Genomic DNA, 23,446 nt, shown 5'->3' with positions numbered 1-23,446 from the left:
GAAAATATGACGCTATACATTAGACACACTGTAACATACTGAAAAGAAATTTAAAATGTGAAAAATCATTATTCAATGAGATATAAGTATTTATAGTAAATGATTATTATCTGCGCATGCGCGAGAAACATAAACTTTATTTTTCCTAATTTGATTGACAGATATATAGTGCAACTTATATATAAAAATTCTGAAAGATATACGTGATATTTTGAAACTTGCTGAAAGTAACCGAATGATCAGAGATTTTCCACAAATATTTGTGTACGATTATTTTCTGTTATTTGATTATTTCGAGATTAAGCCCACAGCGTACGCGAATGAGCGAAGACGCGTGTTTGATGCTATGTGAAAGAAGTAGCATAAATGTGGTAATGTGGCTATCCGATGCCCACGCCACGCATATACGATGACAAAATAAACAAACTGATATCAAAATGAAATAACAGCAAATAATCGTATACAAATTTGTGAAAAATCCCTTATTATTCGGTTACTTTCAGCAAGTTTCAAAAATTACAGCGCATAATATCACGTATATTTTCTGAATTTTCCGACGTTCAGTTAAAATTTTTATATAAGTTGTACTATTTATCTGGCTATCAAATTGTGGAAAATAAAGTTTATAATTTTCGTGCACATGCGCAGTTAATAATCATTTACTAAAATTACTTATATCTCAATAATATTTTTTCACATTATAAATTTCTTTGCAGTATGTCTCATGTACAGCGTCATATTTTCTGTAAATTGCGTGAAAATTGGTTGAAAACTCTGCATGTTATAATCAAATTTATATAGAAATGTTATAGGAATTTTTATAGAAAGCATATATATTTTCGTGAATATACGTGCTATTCTCGCAAAAATGCACAGAAGTTTGTACAATACATTTTTTAAAGTTGCAAGGCATTTGCTGCTTTTTCTGATGCAGGGTTGATCAAAAAACTTTTCTTATTTAATTTGTTATCGGTCCCCTAAATGCACTCGTGACTAAATTTTCACTGGAAATGGTGAGTATTAACATATATGACCGAAAATTCAGAACGATTTGCCTAGTATTTTTCTAAAAATTCGAGAAAATGTCCAAACTCCGAAAAGGACACAGACTTTTGGAAACATGGTGTATGTGTTATTATCATTATATTTATAATTTGACTTATATTTGTTATCAATATAGTTTCATTTATATTTATTATCATTTTCTTCTTATTCTACGTACTTTTCATAATCTGGTAGATTTAAAGGGTTAAAATTTAGTCTTGATTATTTGGTTTCTTCAGTTTAATGAACTTTTAATTCACCCTTCTATTGTATTATTTTTACTCTATACTGTAACATTATATTGATTTAAGTGCTATAAATTTACCTCTTTTAAAATTATTTTTCTTCAATTTTCATTTTTTATTTTCATGCCTTTATAGCATCTCATGATACATATAAGTAATTTGCAAGGCCAAAGTGATATTTTTCCAATGAATTTCATTGCTGAGGCGTGAAATGAGGAAAGAGAAATTATGAGCAAATCACAGCACTTGCATATTTTAGACTGTTTTATCGGTATTAGGTCGCTCACCGCACATCGATCTGTTTACCTTGAGAAGCAAGTTGCCATGAGAATAGACAATAAAGAGATACCAAAATAATTTTCTCGCATATTCTTTATCATAATATTCACAGCTAAGTTGCTCAAGTGCAGTGTTTCTTAAAGTGTGCATCGTGGATCCTAGGGGTGTCCCTAACCTTCGTCAGGGGCTACGCAGCTAGCTGGAGATATTGATTTGTGTACCTATTTATGCTTTGTAGTGGTTCTTTTATAAGAGAAAACATCTTTTAAACTATTCTAGGGAGTGGCAGCCTGCAGATGAACAATGAATTAGGCAAGAGAGCCACGGGTAACAAAAGTTTAAGAAGCACAACTCTAGTAGAAAAATTTTGGGAAAAAAGGATGGAAGTCACACACACACATTTTTTAACCTCTCATGGTTACATTCAAAACTTATATTTCTTACTGAAAATACCCAAAGGAAATAAACGTGTTAAAATACACTGTTACATACACGTCATTCCATATCCACAGTTTTTAGGGAGTTTTTTTGACATTTTTTGCGTACATGTACGGCATGTTTTTTATTCTGCTATTCTTAAAGTAAACTTCGGCATTTTTTAACTTGTTCTTAGGTTTTTGTTTCAAAAGTAATTTAAATTAATGTTTCAGGTGAAAGTGCTTTACACATGGCTATTGTAAATGAAGATCCGGTCATGGTGAAATTTCTGTTAGATCATGGAGCTAACTACGAAGAAAGAGCGACCGGTGTTTTTTTTAATCCTGAGGATCAAAAGTCTGGCAGGTCTGACAACATGGATCATGAATGGGTCGATTTACCCGTTCGTACAAACTACGAAGGGTGGGAAAAGTATTTTTATGTTCAAAAATACATATAATTCAAGATCTTCATTGCAATTCTCAAGATTCAGAAGTACGGGTGTTGCATGGGGTAATAAAATCCTCAACGATATTCAAGTGGAAGACGTGCAGGTCCTACATATTCTAAAAAATGTATGTGCAAGCAAAGCACCAGGACCAGATGATATCTATCCCAGGGTCGTCAGGGAATGTGCTAATGAATTGTTGGGGCCAGTCGCACAGATATACATGAGTAGTGTTGCTGAGGGTATCGGCCCAAGGGATTGGAAACGTGGTAATGTTGTTCCCATATTTAAAAAGGGTAGTAGAGAGAAAAGCTGTGTCCAATTATCGTCCAGTGAGTTTGACGAGCTCCCTCTCGAAAATTTAAGAAATCATTATTAAAAGGCAGTTGGCGCTGTGGATAGACGAGAATAATGTATTGTCGGATAATCAGCATGGGTTCAGGAAGGAAAAGTCATGTGTGACTAACCTCCTTTGCTTCTATAATCACGTGACGAAGGCTTTGGATAAGGGCAAAAATGTAGATGTTGTCTACCTTGATTTCCAGAAGGCATTCGATCGGGTCCAACATGGCAAACTCTTGAAGCGTTTACACGAGATTGGGATTGGGGCAACTTGCTGAATTGGATAGAATCGTGGTTAAGAGATAGGTCGCAACGAGTTATGGTGTACGGGGAATTCTCTGGTTGGACAGGCATCACAAGTGGAGTTCCTCAAGGAAGTGTCCTTGGCCGAATACTTTTTCAATTTTTGTCGATAAACTCGATCAGGGTATCGATGGGATTGCTAGCAAATTCACAGATGACGTGAAGCTAATAGGGGTAATTGGGAATCAAAGCAATAAGGAGTTGCTCCAGACCAACTTAAACAGGATTGCAGCATGGGAAAATCAATGGAGCATGACGTTTAGCGTTGGCAAGTGCATGGTTGCTCATTTTGGTTCGAACAACCCACGGTTCTCTTACAAGTTGAATGGTGTCACTATCCCGGATGCAACTAGGGTCGCCGATTTGGGAATTCTCATTGACGAGCGGCTTAGGTTTTCTCAACATTGTTTAGCAGTGGTCAAAAAAGCTAATAGAATGCTTGGTCTCATTTTCAAAAAGGTCTCTTCGCGTTCCCTTAAAGTCATTCTTCCGCTTTTCCGAGGCTTAGTTCGTCCTGGACTGGAGTATGCTGTAAGGTTTTGGAGACCATACATACAGAGGGACATAGACTTGGTTGAAGGGGTGCAGAGAAGAGCCACGCGTGTCTTTATTGGCACACGGGGCTTGAGTTATGAAGCGAGATTTCATTTTTTTAATATGTTTACATTGGATGGAGAGATATGACCGAAATGTTCAAAATTTTCAACGAGATGGATAGGTCGACTATGAATTATTAGTACACCGTCAATCGACTGCTTTTACAACGGGACACAAGTATCGATTGGTAGCCCGAGTGGTGTGGTGGTAAGATGCTCAACTATCACCGTGAAGATTGCTGTCACGGTCCGGTTTCAAATCCAAGGGAAGGAGGATATAGATATTTTCCCTAACGAACTTGAGGCGACCACCGATAGACATTACCTTCATTTCCAACCCATCTCATTAATGGCAGTAAATTGCAATATAGCGATATAGCCAGAGTTGGTGTTTGGTGAAGTAGTATCGATTGGTAAGGGACAATTCTTGGTTATGGTGTGGCAGGGAAGTTTTCCTTTAATATTGTTGTTAATAAATGGAATAGCTTACCCCTGGAGGTAGTAAATTCTAACACAATTGACACGTTTAAAAAGAAATACGATAAACATGTTGGGGTTAATCGAGAAGCTATCCATACTTAGAATCAGACAACCATAAGTATTCTTTATGGGCATTGTATAATATTTTATCATGTGTATATATTGTTTATAATTTTTATTAATTGCATTTTTAATTGGGTTGCTGTGTTTTTGAAATATATGACATCCATATTTTTATGAGCATCTTTTTCTCAGCCACCTCGTTGGGGATTTTGTCTGTTGTGGTGTTGTTTTTGTATTTGTATATGTTCAGTGTAATTTTGTAGACTCGCTTATGCAGGGTTGTAACTAAGATTTTTGCCGCCCCTACACCTTTGAAAATTATATAATTTTGTAACGGTGTTCTTTGTTCCCACCTGAAACTGCCACCCGGGGCAGTTGCCCCTTCTGTCCCCTCTGGTTACGGCCCTGGCTTATGTAAAAGTTTTGAAATTCTCGAATGTACAACAGTATAATGCTTACCAGCAGTTTTTATTAAAATTTTTTGAACGTACTTCTAATCAGGCAGAACAAAAACTCGAGCACAGTTAAGCGCAGAAAAGTTTATTGTATTTGAGAATTGAAAAATTCGAAAATGTGTTTTTTTAGAAGATTTGCGTGCACCAACCCCCTTAAGTCGGAGTAGAAAAAAATAAAGACATGTCCTGTATTTTACGGGACGTATTTTATGGTCACGCAGCTCATGCTGTAAGTTAGAGGTCCGTTAAATCATCTCTGATATTTTACAGGTCCTTGGGTTTAGAAAGTTTGAGAAACAACTAGAAATAACTAGAATTTATTCAGATGTTGGAAACAAGATGAGATTTTAAAAATTTCATTGTATAGGAAGCATTTTAGTAGGAGAGGAATGAAAAATAAGTCATGGTAATGATTTTATCATATAGAAGAATTTGTTAATTAAGAGTTCATTGCAAATATAATCGGTTTTATGTCTTTGTTTTCTGTGTCTCTTGTAGATACGTTTATTGGGGTGAATATCCACTACCTTTTGCAGCGTGTCGATCTCAAGAAGAATGCTACCGTTTACTGCTAGCAAAGGGGGCTCATCCAGATTTACGAGATACCAATGGAAATACAACTCTTCACATCATGGTCATTCAAGATAATATTGTAAATTAACTTTCAATATTATTTTTACGTTTATTTTCATCTTTTTTACAGGTGAAAATGTTTTCACACATAAACTTGTTTACCTGTGGGCAGCGTCAGTGTGTGGCATAACATATTTTCCAAAGTAGTTGGAAATCTTGTAACCCAAAATTGTTGCGAAACTGATATTTTATCGAAGGCGCGGTAGCCCAGGTCGATAAGACACTCGCCTAAAGTACCGAAGGATGTTTAGAGGTGTCGCGAGTTCGATACCCGGTTCGTCCTTGTCAGAAAACTTTCCTGACACAGGGGTACAACAAAAAAAAAACGGCGACTTGACTGCAGCAAAAAAATTGCTACCGCAGGGAGTCCCCCATCGAGGGGTTAGCGCACCAACCTCTCGACGAGTATAAAAAACAAGCCTGCCGTTCGGAATCGGCAATAAATTGTAGGTCCCGGTCTAATTAGCCCTCGTGTGCAGAAAATGATCGTGGTGCGACAAAAATGATCAAATGAACAACAGAAACGGCGACATGATCACAGAAAAAGATTGCTACCGCAAGGCAGTCCCACGTACGCCGAGGAGTTAGCGCACCAACCTCTCGGTGAGTATAAAAAAGCTGCCGTTCGGAATCGGCAATAAATTTTAGGTCTCGGTCTAATTAGCCCTCGTTTGCAGACAATGATCATATCGCGACAAAAAAAATGATGAAATGATGCTTAATCGATTAAAAAGTGTTACTTCCGATTTCAGTGTCACCTTGAATAATGCTTGACATAAGTTTTTCTTGGTTAAAACTCGGTTCGCCTACAAAAATCAATAATTCAGTTACCGTAAAATAGATTTCTGAAACATTTCTATTAGTTTGACAACACAAGTTCTTGAACATGACATCTGCACTTAAATCTTCCACACTCGTTAAAGCACAGACTATCGACCTGTAAAGGCAAACTGTCGATCCGCAAACTAAATTTATTCACCACATATGGAGTTACAGTGTTTCTGAAAATTAATTATGTGCTTTTTCCAAAATTCGGACCATTTTTATGACATATCATGGCTTATATATTTTTTAGAACATGTTTGACATGGTCCATGAACTCGGGGCTTCTATGGATGTGAAAAACAGACAAGAGTTAACACCTCTCACTCTGGCTGCTAAATTAGCAAGAAAAGAGGTACATATTTCATTCAATAACGTAATAAAGTATGTTATGTTAAGGCCGCTGTGGTGGTCGAGTGGTTATAGTGACGGACTCGCGATGCGAGGATCCGGGTTCGAACCCCACAGTGGTGGTCGGCTGAAGTTGGTTTTCTGTGGTTCCCAACTTCAAGGCGCAAATGCGAGCCGATCTCTCCGTTAAAAAGTCTCGCCGCAGAGAGCAACAGTCCTACAACGATAAATCATTCAATCATAACACTTCACTCATAGTTTGAAAAACTGGTGGCAGATGGCAGCACTACACATAACAAGCATTACAGAGAAACAAAAAAAAACTTCACGTCAGGTTTCGCTACACGTACACGCACATTCCCGCATGTACCGATTCGTTGGGGGTTCCGCGGGGGGGGGCTGGATATGTGTGGTGTAGCAGTAGTAGGTAGGGCCTCCAAAAAATGGCTCGGGGATCCATGATGTTCTTAAGTCAGCCACCTCGTTGGGCAATTTGCCTGTTGTGGCGTTGTATTTGTATTTGTTATATACATTTAGTTTTTTAACATTAAATATCTTGGGTAGCATGATCTGATACGCAGTGAAGACCTGGACAATGCTGCTCTGTCAGGTTCTTTTCCATGAAATTTTTATGGCATAGCATATCTATTTTCTAGCTTTTCTTTCAGTGTTCTAATAATACAGTAATTCATTTTACTCCAGAAATTAATCATAGTATGAGTATTTTGACACTTATTTTTTTCCGTATTTTGGATGTCTTGAATGAAATGTATTTAATAAAATTATAACAATAAAAAAATACGGTAACTGAAATTAAAATTTAATTAAATTATAACAATAAGCTACAATAACAATAAATACAAAACAATTAAGCAATAATTTCAAAATAATAAAACAATAAAAACAATTAATAACCGAAAAATCATTCGGTTTTCATTGAAGCTCTATTATTTTGGATAAAATTTCTTTTTTCTTTCAAACAATTTTCTGAACTACAGTATACACTGCTTTGTGATCACATCGGGTCTCGGAGTTTCTGATAACAATAACCGATTGATAACTAAAAATCCCAGTAAGATTACTATATGCCCCTCAAGGTCGAACGGGATGTAGGACAATGGGACAGCTTCGTTTTCCTTTCTCACATAACTGGTTTCATAATGTTGAATCATGACGTTATTTTTATTTTTTCATATTGTTCTGAAACGAGATTTTTGAATCTTCAGGCTGAAAATCTTTCTTTTTTTTATATTCAGAATTTATGAAGAGTTAGAATGAAACTGTCTGATGTGTATCACGAATTACTTGCCAAAGTCTTCCTGCCGAGAAATTAGTGAATGTAGAGAGTTGAAAGATAAGACAAGAATGAAAGATTTGTGCCGGGGCCTAGCCCTTATTCAGGGCCATTTGGCGGCTTACAAACGACATGAAAGGAAAGGCGAGATCGTAGATGTATGTGTTTGTGAAAAGTGCGTGTATGTTAGAAGAGTGAAAATTTTGACAAGCCCGGGAATTTAAAAATGTCTTGTTTCAGAAATTTAATTTTTTAGGAAAAACCACAAACATATCTGGGCGAGCTTGTTGGTATTATTGATTATTAAATAATTAAGGCAGGAAAAGTTCTCTGTTTGATGACGTCACATCAATTCGTCATAGTCTCACCATATTGGCTGAATGAATGAACGCCAGGGTCTCTGCCACCGGACTTATCCCGTTGCCGAGATCTCGTCCAGCCCAGCTTCGTGGCAGAGTCTGGAACAAAGTGAGTGTGTGTACACCTAACAGTCTGAGTGTGTAGCTAGTGTTGTGTATGATATTTCAGTGCTGCCATCTATTCTTCAAATTGTGAGTGACGTGTAATGATTGAATATTTGTAACGTTGTAGGCCTGTTGCTCTCTGTGGCGAGACTTTTTAACGGGGAGATCGGCTCGCATTCGCGCCTTGAAGTTGGGAACCACAGAAAACCAACTTCAGCCGACCACCACTGTGGGTTTCGAACCCGGATCCTCGCATCGCGAGTCCGTCACTATAACCACTCGACCACCACTCACCATATTGGCTGGTGAGTTAGGTCTAACAGCATTGGCTGAAAATAATCGATTATTAAAAATGTATATCAATGTCCATAGGCGAAAATAGACTTGAAAGTCTGGGGGGGGGCACATTATTGCTGGGGGGCACGATGATGATGATGATGATGTCAACTCATATATACACATATAAATTAGATCAGTCAACTCTAACTTGGACGCTGCCCCGCCCCCCGTATCTCCGCCCACGATAATAGATAATATCAGAAAGTTAGTGAGAGAAAGAGAGTAGGTGAAGAGTTATAAGATGAAAGTTAGTGATTTTTTTTAGTAGTTCGGAAAAAATAGATTGAGAGATTTTATTTGTTTTTTCGAGTTATAGAAAATAATTTCCCAGAAATAATTCTTTCTTTTATTTTTCCAAAGAATTTTTTGATAGAGAAAAGATGGTCAAGGGAAATTGAAGAAAAAGTATATTTATTAAAATTTTGAGAGATTTCCCAAAAGTCACGATGGGGATGTCACAAGTCAGGGATCATTCGACCAAGATGTTCCCTGCTTCCAGAAGGAATTTCTCCAGAAAAGTTTTGTTTTCTTTTTTTGAGTTCAGGTAGGTTCATGACGTCCTCCAAGCGAGTTTTGGCAGACTCAAACATGTCGTAAGTGGAATTATAACTGAGTCAGAAGTACATAGATAATCTAGATATTTCAGCTGCTGAGTTACGAGAGAGTTCATCGGCTTCTGCTGGATTTCATGAACAGGCGTGCTTTATTCCTGTTTCGGGGATCCAGGGCCATTTTCCATTTCTGAAGTTTCGAGTCGTAGAAGGGCTGGACTGAACTTAGGCTTTATCCGGAACTGCTGCCATTCTTCCAAGTTTTTCACCATAGGCGGTGATAGACCCCCCCCCCCCCCCGTATCTCCGCCCATGTTTTTCACGAAGTCGATAGATCGGGGACTTCGACTTGTCGCTTAATGTGGCTGAAAATTTTCCAAGTTTTCCGCGAAGTTGGTAGAGCTTGCGCTCAAGTCTGTAGTGTTGGATTTCGATTTTTTTCGTCGCATTTCGCTGATTTTTCCTAAAAAAAACTTAGTGAAATGCGTTGAAAAAGAAACTGACCAAGAACTGAAGAAAGGGACTCTTTTTTTTCTCACCTTACACATGCCTTCACTATAAGAGAGCAATTGCAAAAGCAGCGCTACACGTACATGGATCAAAGTGGATATTACCATCCGATTAGAATATTGTGAACTGAGTATGCAAACTTTTGTCAACAAAGGAGACTTCTGACCTCCTACATAGTCTTGCATGTACCAGAACCAGTCACGTTAATGAAAGATTTGTGGCAGGGCCTATCTCAATTATTAGTGACATCTGCTGGTTTACAAACTGGGCCCCGTTGGGTGACCCGTATGAAGGGAAAGACGAGTTCGTATTTTTATGTATTGGTGTGTAAGTGCATGTATGTGTGCAGGAGAGAAAAGTCCGGGCAAAACTACATTTCGCTCAAAAGTTAAATTTTCAGGAAAAACTCCAACATGTCTGGTCGAATTTGTTAGTATTATTAATTATTAAATTATTTCGGGCAGGAAAAGTGCTCTACTTCGGTGACGTCGATTCGTTTTCAACCAGTCTTGCATATTGATGACGATTTAGGGAAAAAATGAGGCTTTCTATACACGAAATCATTGTCTTTAGTTTAGTATACTAATGATAGATGGCGCAACGTTCAAATTGCCATGGCAGAGCTTTGAAACGAGTCGAGAAAATTCAAGAAAATAGACAGTATTTCTTTTATAGCGAAAAATCGATAACTATTAATACCGTCGATTGCCTGACAGAATAATCGGACTCACCCGATCTTCCTGCATCAGCCATTGTAAACGAAAGATTTTTGAGATGTGACTTTTACCTATCATTTTCAGAAATATAGACATGAAAGGCTGGGGTGGGGGCAAAGGTGAATTTATGGTTTTTTGCTGCTCTTCTATTATAGTCAGGCCGCCCTTAACAGACGCGTGGCCCAGTGCGGAAATAATTTCGGGGGGGGGGGGGTCTTTAGCCCGATTTCATATATTTTGTGGGGAGGAATCGGCATTCACAAATTCATGGATTATCACGGATTAGCCTATTCAGGAATACTTAAAAACATCCACTCAAAAAAATATAAACACAATCATGTAAATTAACGCAGAAATTAATGAAAATTTTGAATCAATGAAAATTAAAAATAAAAGAAAATTAAAAATAAAAGAAAATTAAAAATAAAAGAAAATTAAAAACTGATGAAAGAAATTATTTCAAAACTGAGAAAATTAGGACCTATGATCTGCGAACTAATGATAATTTAAAATTGATAAATTAAAAATGAGAAATAATTCCAGCATCCACCAATGAAAATTCAGGATTAGTAAAAGAAAAAATATCCCAAACTTGATGAAAATTCTGAATTAATGAAGGGAAAAAAGTTCAGGAAAGAAAAAAATTTCAGAATTGGTCAAAATTCAGTATTAATGAAAAAATAATCCAAGAATTAATAAAAATTCAGAATTAATCGAGAAGAAATCCCAGAATTGATGAAAATTCAGAATAAATGAAAGAAAAATCTCATAATTTATCAAATTTCAGAATTAATCAAAGAAAAAAATCTCAGAATTAATGAGAGAAAAAAATTTAGAATAGGTGAAAATGCAGAATTAATGAGAGAAGTAAATCTAGAATAGATGGAAATTAACAAAGTATGAAACAAATCCAGAATTGATGAAAGAATTAATTCCAAAAATGATGAAAATTCTAGAATGGAATCAGTTGAAGCTCAGAAACCTTATTTTCTACGAAAAATGTGTTTTTTGATATATTTATATTTTTCAATTCTACTACCGTGAGTGCGGAGCCCGGTGCCACCGCACCTGTCACGCACCCCTAAGGCCGATACTGATTCTAGTCAAATTTTTTACCATCATTCTTCAAATTTTCTGTCCTTAGCCCCTGCCCTGGAAATGCGCCTCTGTCTCCAAGTCACTTTTTTGGTCACTCCCATGCTTGAACACTTTCTTGGTTTTTTTAGTCACTCTTTTGGTTTTTCACTGACCTGTTTCCTCGCTGTCTAATTCTCTCCCATACTCACACTCGCCATCCTCTAGGCTACTATTTTGGTTGCTCACTGATCTAGTCGTACTATAAGTCACTATTTTAATTATTCACATGCTTGCACACGATCTAGGTCACTCTTTTCGTCACTCCCATGCTTGCATACATTCTTAGAAGCTCTTTTTGTCACTCACATGCTTGCATAATTTCTTGGTCACTATTTTGGGCATTTACTGACTTAGTTTCTCGCTCTCTAGGACACTCCTATGCTTACACGCTCTCTACGTCACTTTTATGGTCACTCACATGACCGCTTACTGTTCTGGTCACTCACGTGCTTACGCAAGGTCTAGGTCACTCTTTCGGACGCTCATCAACCTGGTCCTTCGATCTCTAGGTCAATCTAGGTAAATCTCGTTTTTTTAAACTCTTTTGGTCGCTCATATGCTTGAACACTTTCTTAGTCATTCTTTTGATCACTCACTCTCTAGACAAAGCGGGTTTATGGTTTTACCGCCCGGACCTATAAAAGTTTTGCTGCCCTTCTCTCATTCTATTAATTTTTTTGACCATTCATTCTTTAAATTTGTTGCCCCTTCGAACTTGCCTCCCTGTAAATACGCTTCTGGGGAGGGGGGCACGATGATGGTGATGATGTAAACTTTTCATCGGGGCTAGACAAATCCCAGGCACTAGGTCACCATGGCAACTAAAAAATTGGTATCGGTGTGCCTATAATTTTCTTTGTTTATTTATTAAATTGCAAGCCGAGAGCAACACAAAATGTTTGGAATTTATAGCAGCATATCTGCCAATATGAAAGAGGGTTACTATGCCCTTAAAAAGTCAAAAGAAATATCATTTTGGAACTTTATTCGAGTAAAAATTTCTTCTGTGTCACCTTGATTTTTTGTGATTTGTACAGCGCTGCTTTACGTCATCGCCGTCATCATGCCCCTTCCCCCAGCTTCATGATGATGATGATGATGACACCAATTCATGTACAGGGTGCATAGGTAACAGGGCGAATAGTATTTTACTGGTGAGCTGTTTATTTTAGAAACATACTACATACTTCCAAATTTCATTGTTTTCGAAACACTAATACAATTTTGCATTGAAAAATATTTTTTTCCTTTTACAGTGCGCGTTCCATTTTTGAGGATAACAATAATTTTCAAAAATATGTATGTTTTCAACACTTTGTATGATCACTAATCTTCAAAGTGTGAGGAGATCATACTATGAACAGGATATAATTATTTTAATTTGCAACTTTTACGATATATTTTTTGTGGCATATTATAAACATGAAATTATTGTGCTTGTACACGTGTGTAAATTATTACTATATACGATAACAGAATGGTATGAAGGTTTCTGTGGCATAAATATAAATTTAATATTATAAATTATTTTTGACCTTCTGGAAGGACGAACAGGGCACCAAAAATTCACACATTGTTAAAAAATATACAGGAATGCGGAAAAATACCCATACAAAGAATTGCAGAATTATTTTTTTCTTGATAAAAATGCAAATTTCTGGAATGATTTCTTTTTAGAGGAAAATTCCAAAATCAATGAAAATTCAGAATTTCAGAATGGAATGAAAATTCAGAATTTCGGAACGGAATGAAAATTTATAATGTATAAAAAAACTATTACCGTAAGTGCGCCCCCCCCCCCCACCAAAAAAAAATATATGCGGATGTACTCTCGATTGTTGGAGTGATTGGTATACATTCTGATATGGGAATCTGTTGGGGTGTCAAAGCCAGAAGTGCTACGAATGCATGGCCTCAGTCCCGTAGCCAAAAATTTCGTTCGGAGGCGGACCACTCTAATTTCGGGGGGAATAAAGTGATAGAACAATGGACTTGGCCATCTTTATCCCTTTTTTCGGTCTTTTTCTCACATTTTTGACCCCCTTCCCCCCCCCCCCCGTTTGCTAGAAACACCCACCTACCAATTTGCATACTTACCAGTTGTATCCAGATATCGTTATCATGAGGCTCCGGACCGTGATCGGCAACACCCCCTAAATTCTTCTTTAGGGAGTGTGGGTGTTTTCTCGGGTGGGGCCCATGCGTTAAGATGACACAGTTCTGACGTCCATGGATATCTATCTGAATGACTATCTGGCCGACGCATGCGCCATCTTTACCCTTTTTTGTGGTGTATCCAATGGCCATAGGTGAGATTAGAAGATAATCTTCTTCAGTGACGTCACGAGCTTCGCGCGGAGACCTTCTGCTATAGATGGTGTTGACCAAGGTCGGGTGGCTGATGTCCCATCAAAATAAATTAATTTCTCATGTAACGTATTTTATTTTATTTTTTTTAGTGAAGGGTTCTTTCTGAGGAGGTATATGGTCTCGTTGAATTTTATAATGTTAATGGTGCTTGCTTTCGGCGGTTAAAAAAGCTTGCGACTTCCGCCGGAATGGTTGTTTTGTTTACATATCCTTTTTCCAACATGTATAATCTTGACTAGCGTGATGGGGGGGGGGGGGGGCTGTGCCCAGCTTGCCCGTTTGTTTACGTTTTGTTGTCATTCCAAAAAAAAAACCCTTTATTTTCGGAACTATGTTGTTTATGTAAATGTTGTGATGTCAGAGTTTTTGTCTATAGACGAAGTGTTTCCAGCTGAAGATTGGTCCGAGAAAAAGACCGATTTGAGGTGTATAAATACACTTCTCTCGTTCTCACTAAGCACTTTTACCTCGACTACTACTTCGCTAGCTAGTGTAATCCCGGCCTTAGGCCGGGATTACACTATAAAATTTTGATAAAAGATCTTTTATAAAACTGAAAAAATTCAACCAATAAGCGCATCGATTACATTCGAGAAAATTCAACCGGTGATCTTATTGGTTGAATTTCTCGTGTTTTATCAAAGAGCTTTTACAAAACTTTTATAGTGTAATCCCGGCCTAAGGCAGAATTATGATGTAAATATTTCTAAGCCCTTTTTTTCCCTTCTTGAGAAATCGGTGATAATATCTCCTGAATTTTTTTTTTTTGGAACATCTGTAAAGTTTTTGAATTTTTCTTTCATAGTTTTCAAAAAGACAGACCTTAGATTTTTAGACTTTTTTTCAAAATCTTTTGAAAACATTTCAAATATATTCTCCCATCAACTGCTTGTTAGATTTTCATAAACCTGCTTCAAAAGCAACCACTGAATCTTAACATGTCCGATATTACAGTACTCACAGGTACCTTATTATTGGTGAACCGCAGTCATTGAGTACATGGAAGCTAGAGGATCTAGATCAAACCACAAAAGGGTGACTCTAGGCTGTGTAACCCATGCGGACGCAAGGCTCACCGAAATAGGGATGAAAGAGAAAAATAATTACACAAACATTGCAAAAAACTTAAGAAAAATTTTGAGTGAACTGGACTGAATCTTTCGCAGAGAAAACCGTGATTTTTGATGTATTCCATCAGGCTGGGAACAAAGCAGCGAGTTTTCGGGATTATTTTACTGGTGCAGCTTATACGCCAGAGGGGCGCCGAAACTGTCCCACACGGGTACTAATCATTAACGATAAGATAACGCTCCTGAATTCATTATCGCTCATACTCGCCCTATTCATTTCATCTTCCCTGAAACCATGCAATTGATCCTCTAATGACTCATAAAGATTTGTACATTTTTAACTCACGTCCTTATTCTGTAGAACTTTGCTTACTCTTGATGAGTGGGTGTCACTCGGACAAACCCCAAGGATTTCATGATAATTAGATCTGTTTACAATTTGCGAGAGTTAGCATACAAATTGGTGGGCAGGTATTTTTAGCTAGGTAGGGAGGCTTCAGAAAAATCAGTATGCCCAAGGGTCCTATGATGCTGTTAAGAAGGCCCAAACTTATTTTATGGAAATTGCATGAAATCTCATTCCAAAAACTCAGCATTAATGTGATCTCTATTTTGAAATACTATTAGCTTTCTGCATACGTGCCATTCGTTTGAAAGTCTTCAACTATGCAATCAATCGAAAATTCTATGATTTTTTGCCGGATGCTTGGTGCTGGAAAAAAATTGTGCATAAAAAAAGTTTGATAATTTTTTGCGGTTCCCCATTTTTTTTCTCATGCCCTAACCAGGTACTTATTTTGCTTAATGGTTAAGCCTGCCCTGATTCTCCCAATTCTCTAGAACTCCATCATAACTGTTCGCTTTATAGATCGTTCACCACGCACAGTTTCTGTTGAATGAACTGCAGTCTGCTTTTTCTTGGATCTATATTAAATATAACAACCTCCCAACATCTTGCTGCTGCCTGGGACTACGCGAAACTCTTTTTCTGGATATAAGCTGATGCTCATATTAATGAGTCTCGACTGTGTATTATCTGGAATAAGAGGATTGCGATCGTCATGTTACTTAATAAAATGTTTCTTTCTAGTGATATGAATGCATAATAAAAATATCAAAGTATATTATTAAATTCATACAACGATATTAATTCCACACAAGACTTTGGTTTTTTACTAAAGCGTATAAAAGCCTTGATAACGTAGGACATGAGTACAAATGGAAACGTCCAGGTGTATTTTTGAGAATTTATAAAAGTTGTATTGAAGTTCTCTTTTTACCTCGATTTTTTTTTAACTGCGACTTAAAATTACAGAGATGTATTTGTTTATGTGTTCTACGGCAATGTTTCCTGGCTAACGCAGTATCTTGGACACCATGGCCAAGTTCACGAGAGTCTAATTACTTTGTTTACGTTCTCTAATCTCGAAATTTAAATTACTTTTTCAACATTTTTTATTTAGATTTTTCTTTTCGTATTCAGAGTTGCTCTTAGGTTGAGAAGCATCCTGCTAAAATAGTAAATCAGTGTAGGGAGGATAAGAAAAAAAAGGAATGTATTTTTTGTGTATAATCATTAACTCCTTAACATCAACAATGTGTAGCAGCACCATCTAGTAATCACTAATGACACAAGGAAAACAAGCCTAAGTTCTGGCAAAATGACAATCCGATTTGTCATTCTGTCAGCCTGGGTCGACAACGAATCCTCAAGCACGAGAACTACACGTGCTCTCCATTACACAGCGAGAAGTAACCTCAAAAGATTCTCGAGAATCACAGCAACAGCTGGAGAGGGTACATACCTTTCCTTCGCATTTTTTCACGCAATAGTTTTCTCGAAAAAATCTTGGAAACACAAAGAATCAAAACAAAATAACCACAAGGTATTTAAAAAACTTTTAAATAAGATACGCGCGACCAAATAGCTTAAGCCTACTAAAATCACGTGAACGTAGTAACAACTAGAAGGACTAAAACCATTTCCAAGAAAATAAAGACATTGCACATGCGGTCGGTCTTCCGTTTATATTACGCTTCTGGAAAAAACAACAGAAAACGTTCTTACTTTCACTAAAATAACAATCAACGTGAAAAATATACAGCTGTTATGGCTCATGAATTTTCATATTTCGTTTTCACGTTCAGTAGAAGCTGTGTGTAAAATCCACGGTTATGAGTAGAGTGTATTAGTAAGTCAGTGCAGATCAAAAATTCTAACACGCAGTCTTAGAACGATAAGTACCGTGAATATAAATAACGTCCCCGAGTGGGCAACGCAATTCTTTCTAGACACTAATCACGATTCTTGCATATACTGTACTTAGCCATGCATTATATTTGGAATAAAGCTATTCAACTTCGATTCGCTATTAAAAAATTCTATAAGAAAAATGAGTTTTACATAGGTAACACACAAAAATACTTGTATGTTCAACTAGAACGAAGCAAAATGATGAACGAGAATGCAATGCCATAAAGAATATCTAATTAACAAAAATTATAAAATATAGGCGGAGATGGACTTGAAAATCTGGAGGTACGATAATTGCTGGGGGGGGGGTATGATGATGATGATGTCAATTCATATATACGCAAATACATTAGATCAATCGACTTTACCTTTGACGCCCGTATCTCTGCCAGTTTAATAAAAGTGCGTCATATGAATGTATATATTATATGTACAGTATATGTCACTGCCAAAGCTCGAAGTGCAGCAAATTCGCGACGGGGCCGGCTACTTCGCGAATTGGCCAAAGTCTCAATTGCAGAAATGGTTCGGACTTTCGCCGACCATTTCGTGAAGTGGCCGGAGATCCCTGGCCAAAGCTCGACGTGCTGATGTAAGACGGCCCGGTAGGAGCCAAATACATTTTTTTAATCACAAACGTGTTATATATGTCTATATATAGCAGCTGTATTGGATCAGCTTCATGTGACGAGAAAAAAAAAGTCAAATTTGAGAGAAAAAAACTATAAAAATAATTATATAAGCATATAGTTTTTCTGCCAATTTTTGGAGGAAAAAATGATTACTGTATCGTGACTGCGGTTTTATGGGCTGCCATAGCTAACGCGCACATAATTATCACGAAAAAACACTCCAACGTGACGATGATCCCGAATCATGTCTTATGTTATCGGACTTTGGCCAGGAATCACCGGCCACTTCACGAACTGGCCAGTCAATGTCCAAATTTCGGACATTGGCCGGGTCAATATTCAACGAAATTGGCTAATTCGTGCAGTGTCCGGCCCCGTCATGAATTGGCCAATTTCGAGCTTTGGCAGTTACATATATAATATACATAGCATATATAAAAATTTAGCATAAAAATGTAACGCGTGTTTCATAATATCAGTAGGCCTGTTGACTATGGAAGTCCTCCTAAGGAATGAAATCTTCCGTGTCATGAGCATCTGTTTTTCTGGTGTTTCCTACATTACCGTTCGCATTAAAACTAAAAATTACATTCTCATTTTAGATGTTTTTCCATATTCTAAATGTTCAACGAGACATCTATTGGGAACTCGGTGATATAACTTGTGCCGCTTATCCTCTAGAAGAAATTGACACTATCAACAACGAGAATGGCGAAATTAATAAGCTTTCGGTCCTTAATCTCGTAGCGTATGGAGTAAGTATTCTAATACAGCTTATATATCCAACTGACTTGAAAATTTACAAATACGTTAGTTTTCTATAATATATTTATGTTCAGGAATTTAGGGATTTCACGTTGATAATTTAAAAAATTTGAATGAAAAAAAAAAACTCGTGACTCGTAAATGTATTTGCCGGTTGCCTGTATAGGTTTCACTAATCTTATTAACAAAAATAATAAAATATGCATTCTGTACATAAAATATGAGCACAAGTAAGTAAGTACACGAAAGTATCGTCCATTTTATGAGACTTCAAACGATAAGTTCTGAGATCTATTTTGAGATTCTGCAGTTTTTTGCTGTATCAACAAATCTGGAAAAAAATGTTTTTTTCGCTTCATCCATTTGGAACATTTCCTTCGTAGTTTTGGGAGATGGTGTAATGCTAAAGACGAGCGTGAGTTATGTTATTGTCTTCAATGTCCCTGAACGACGTCTGTGCACAACTGCTTTCTCGTAAATGTTAGTAACCTACAGAAATGAAGGTTGATAAACAACTGTTACCAAACGGACGTTTCTTTTCTATTTTGTCACCTCTTATTCTCTTCTTTAGTAACGCTTTCTATGAAAGTACAAATTACAGCCCTCTTTCAATTCTAACGTGGTTAAAATTCTAGCACAAAAACTTTATTCAAACACGCACAGAACCGAGACATTGGTCATTATTTTCACTTTACGCACTGCCAAGCTCTTTATATTTATAGGATTTATTACTATTAACATTAAAGGTTATTCAAGACAAAAACAAATTACTGTTGCGATAAAAGCTACAAAACTAATTCAACGTGTTTTCTTAGTTTTTCGAGTTGTTAATCAGATTTACTTGATGTAACAGGAGAAAGTAAATCATCTGGATATGTTGGATGGTCTACTGGTTGACCTTTTAAATGCAAAGTGGAATACATTTGTTAAATTTAGGTAAGAAAATAGAGTTATATACTTTTCTTTATTTTGCTAAAAATATGATCAGTAACTAGGTATTTTGATGCTTTCTCGTAAAGGTTTTGATGCTTACTCAGCATTTTAGCAATAATCTTACTTAAATGTTTCGTTTTCAGATTCTACCGTCAATTTGCAATGTTTTTTATGTACTTCCTCGTGTCCGCATGCTGTTTCGTTCAAAGACCTGGTCCAATTAAAAATTATTCACAAAATCTTGTTCTTCAGCACTCGGAACAATCATCAGATACATCATTACAAAATACATCTGAACATGGCAACATGAGTTTTCACCAACGAAATGCTTGTTATCTACTTTACGGAAGCAGCAACATCACTTATTCTGATCAGGCAATTTTCCATTTATACTTTTTTTCCTTACTCGATTTTTCGTTGTTTGTATCATTTCGTACTAAGTATTCCTAATAATGACATGAATAGCAATAATTGATTTTTAAATTTCGCTTCTGCACATTGATATTTTTTCAAGGAAAAATCGGAATATTTATAAAGAAATGTGAAAAATTAATTGAAAACTTTTCAATGTTCATGAAAAAACTGAATAAATTTTAATGTAAACGGGGAAATTAATTTCATGTAAAAGTGGGAATGAGGATCACTTCTTACTATTAGTGTTAAAATCTTGCACCTGTTTTTTCATTTAAATCGATAAACAAACTTACATTTATCATAAAATTTGTCTCAAAGTCATTAAAATTAGATTTTTAAACGATTTATATGTTAAATATTCCTCTTTGCACTTTTTATAAACTTTGCTTAAGATGTAACCTTTCAATGACAGATGCTGGTGATTGATAAAATAAACTTTATCAATTTCTAGGTTAAATGAAAGAATAATTAATTAAGTTTATGGAATAATGATATGCAGAAATTCCGTTTTGTTTTCATTGTTACACCTTTTTTCCTCGGTGAACGTCAAGTTAAAAATATTCGCGTAAAAATGCGCACCTCTTACATTATTTCCAGTTGTAATGACACTTCCAGTAGCTTGACTAAAATAAACGAGTTGAGAAATGAAAGCGATATTGAGCAGGGTAAAACTCGCACTGTATCATTTTTCTCGCACAAATTCGAAACAGTGTTGTCTTCAAATGAGCGGGTGCTTGCCAAGTCTTCATTGCCAAAAAGAAATAATACCTGAGAAATATCTGGACTGAAATTCCCAAAAAATCTTTTAAATTCATCATGGTTATTGAGATTAAAAACCAAAACAAAAAGTAGAAAGATTTCAACTCGACGAAAGTTACTATCTTATGTTTTAGATGTAAATAATATTGATTTTCACATGTGAACGGGTATCGGTTCGAATCAGAAAAGCTCCGTAAAGCTTGTCCAAATTAAATTAAAAGAAAGATAATAAACTACTGCTTTTGCAGAGAAATTTGGTTTTCTGTTTCTTTTAACAGAACATGTTAACAATATCAAATGCAGGAATAAAACATTACACTAATGCTAAAGTTATGAAATCTATATTAGACTGCATAAACTTCTTTGCTGATTGTTGAAATATTCGAATACAGTAATTTGTAAAAAGAAAATATCCAAACGGAAGTATATACATTCCAAGGATTGTTCACAGAAATTTTATGCAACAAATTTCCCGGAGAACGAATGAAAGCTCTTCGGTTCATTCTAGAATTTAAAGTAAAAATACTAAAAATGTATCTAAAATATTGCCGATATCTCGTTAAATTTTTATCCAAATTTAACAAGGTGAATTGTATAGTAAGAAAATGCAAGTTTTAATTATTGGCATTGTTGTTTTGTTTTTGTTTTTTTTTTTCGATTAGAGGCCATATCAAAATTAGGGTATTTATATTTTCAAAACTATGATATTTTTTTACGTAGGTGCCACCATCACAGCTGAATCCCCTTCTGTAGATCATTTTCCATACTTTATTATAATTTTACAATCAGTCATGGAATTCTCATTCTTTTTCGATAGTCTTCTATCTACTACCGTGTTTATTGTATATGCAGGGTTCTCTCAATATTCCTGGGTGAAACATGATGATTCGTATCATTAATTAAATGCATAATATATTCTAACTTCTTTCTACTACTTTTTCGGAAACAGATATTGTTGCTGTAATTATTAGATTTTATAGAGATGATGTTAAACTCTATTCATACATGCTATGTAAAATCATCTCTACATTGTATCCACTTGCCTTATATAGCTAGTTTTTCACCATGTCTTTGAATACTGTGTCTTCAGCTTAATTGGAGTAACTAATGAAAAAAAATAATTGTAAATGGTTTCCAAGCAATTATAATTTTAAAAGAATTAATATAATATTAAATTCTCGTAGATGCTTTATTTGCCTATGGGGCCAAGCCCATGCAAGGGTGGCATACAAAGATAAAATGTACACAATTACCGTAATAGGTTAAAAATCATTAGTATACAACTCATAAAAAACAACATCAAAATAATAAATTCAGAAACTTCACAATATCGTTACAAAAATGAAACGGCTTTCCAATTTGATTTTCAGAGAGATGCGATATTTTAAAAATAAAGGTTTGTCTAATGGGATTGCGGAAAACATGATTTAAAAAAACACAGCTCTTTGTAAATTAAAAAATGGACACATACTGTATATTCAAAAATAATATGGAATATGTCGAAAGAATGATTAAAGTTATAGTTACAGTTATAGGGCAATCCTCGTTAGGACTTAATATGTTATATCCGCTTGTGTAACACGTAAAAAACAACTATCCGTCCTTATTTTTGAAACATCAAGGGTTTCCATTACCATAGGTATATTAAAAAATCAGATAATTTTCCGATGTAAACCTGAAAAATACAGTATTTCGTTATGGTGAGTGCATCTAGTTGATTTCAGAATTGATGAAAGATTTTTTTTTAATTGTTAGGTCTATGCATTTTGAAATAATTATAGGAAAATATTTCTTGAGTACCTCCGACGTGACCTGCAAATTCCAAACGAATGAGAGTCCAGTTGTACAGAGCGAATTCAAAATAATCAAAGCCCCGGTTGCGACCATTATGCAGTGGAGGGGAGCGTTTTCAAAGGGCATTGTGTAACAAATCTTGCGGATTCTGTTATCTGGAAGCATTAGAATTTTGTACCAGATTAAGAGTGTAGTTTCTAGAAGAGAAATTGATATTAAGCGTCTGATGGATTCAAGTGTAAAAGAATGTAGCCGAGACAATATCTGGATGTTGCGAATAACTTACGGAGAAGCAAGTCTTGAACTTTTTCAATGTGTAACCAGTGATCCAATGATCAGATTGGCGCAGTATAATTTATAACCGACGTTTCCAGAGGATTAAACAATCTTAATGCCACGGGAACAGATAATAAATAGCAGCCACATTTTAGCTTTGGACACAACACGATCAGTGTTTTTCCAGAAAGAATCCGAGCATGAAAAAAATAACACCTAAATAGTTGTATTTATTCACGATTTCTAGATTTTCGCTTTCCTACTTAAAATTATCTTCAAGAGCCAGTTTTCCGCCAACCCTGAAAATTATCATTTTAGCTTTGTTCAAATTTCCTCGTAACTTGACTTCCCTAAAGTACAGCTCAAGTAAGTTAATTTTTTTCTGGAGATATATATACTGCATTTTTTGCCATAACACAATACCATCCACGTAAAGTAGGCTGTATAGTTCATTTTTTTCATTTTTATGATCAGTTGAAAGACCTGACTTTGAAACTAAACATATTATCAAGGTCTGCTATGAACAAGGCAAAAATGGGAGGGGGGCACGGATTCCCTTACGAAACACCGTTTGTTAAGCCCCAGTCCCACGATTCTTGGTACGCGAAGCAGGGTAAGATAATTAAAGTAAAAGACAATAAAAAGTCTTTGTTGGACATAAACCGCAAAAACCACAGTCGGCGTGAAGGA

General features: G+C 36.0%; 1 protein-coding gene across 1 annotated transcript in view; it reads left to right on the top strand.

Moving 5' to 3' along the window:
- nan (transient receptor potential cation channel subfamily V member nanchung) overlaps positions 1-23,446 on the top strand; it is a 46,501-nt gene that overhangs the window by 3,937 nt on the left and 19,118 nt on the right. The window contains 6 exon segments of the mRNA XM_089238793.1: positions 2,219-2,408; positions 5,171-5,324; positions 6,381-6,482; positions 18,418-18,570; positions 19,434-19,516; positions 19,657-19,888. Coding sequence (XP_089094919.1) covers positions 2,219-2,408; positions 5,171-5,324; positions 6,381-6,482; positions 18,418-18,570; positions 19,434-19,516; positions 19,657-19,888 — 914 coding nt within the window.

The sequence above is a fragment of the Pholcus phalangioides genome, unplaced genomic scaffold, assembly GCF_987345545.1.
Source record: "Pholcus phalangioides strain wild (caught in Gottingen) unplaced genomic scaffold, Ppha-v1.0 ptg000011l_1, whole genome shotgun sequence".
NCBI classification, from domain to species: domain Eukaryota; kingdom Metazoa; phylum Arthropoda; class Arachnida; order Araneae; family Pholcidae; genus Pholcus; species Pholcus phalangioides.
Note: the sequence above shows the minus strand (reverse complement) of the source record. Positions and strands in the feature narration are given on the sequence as shown.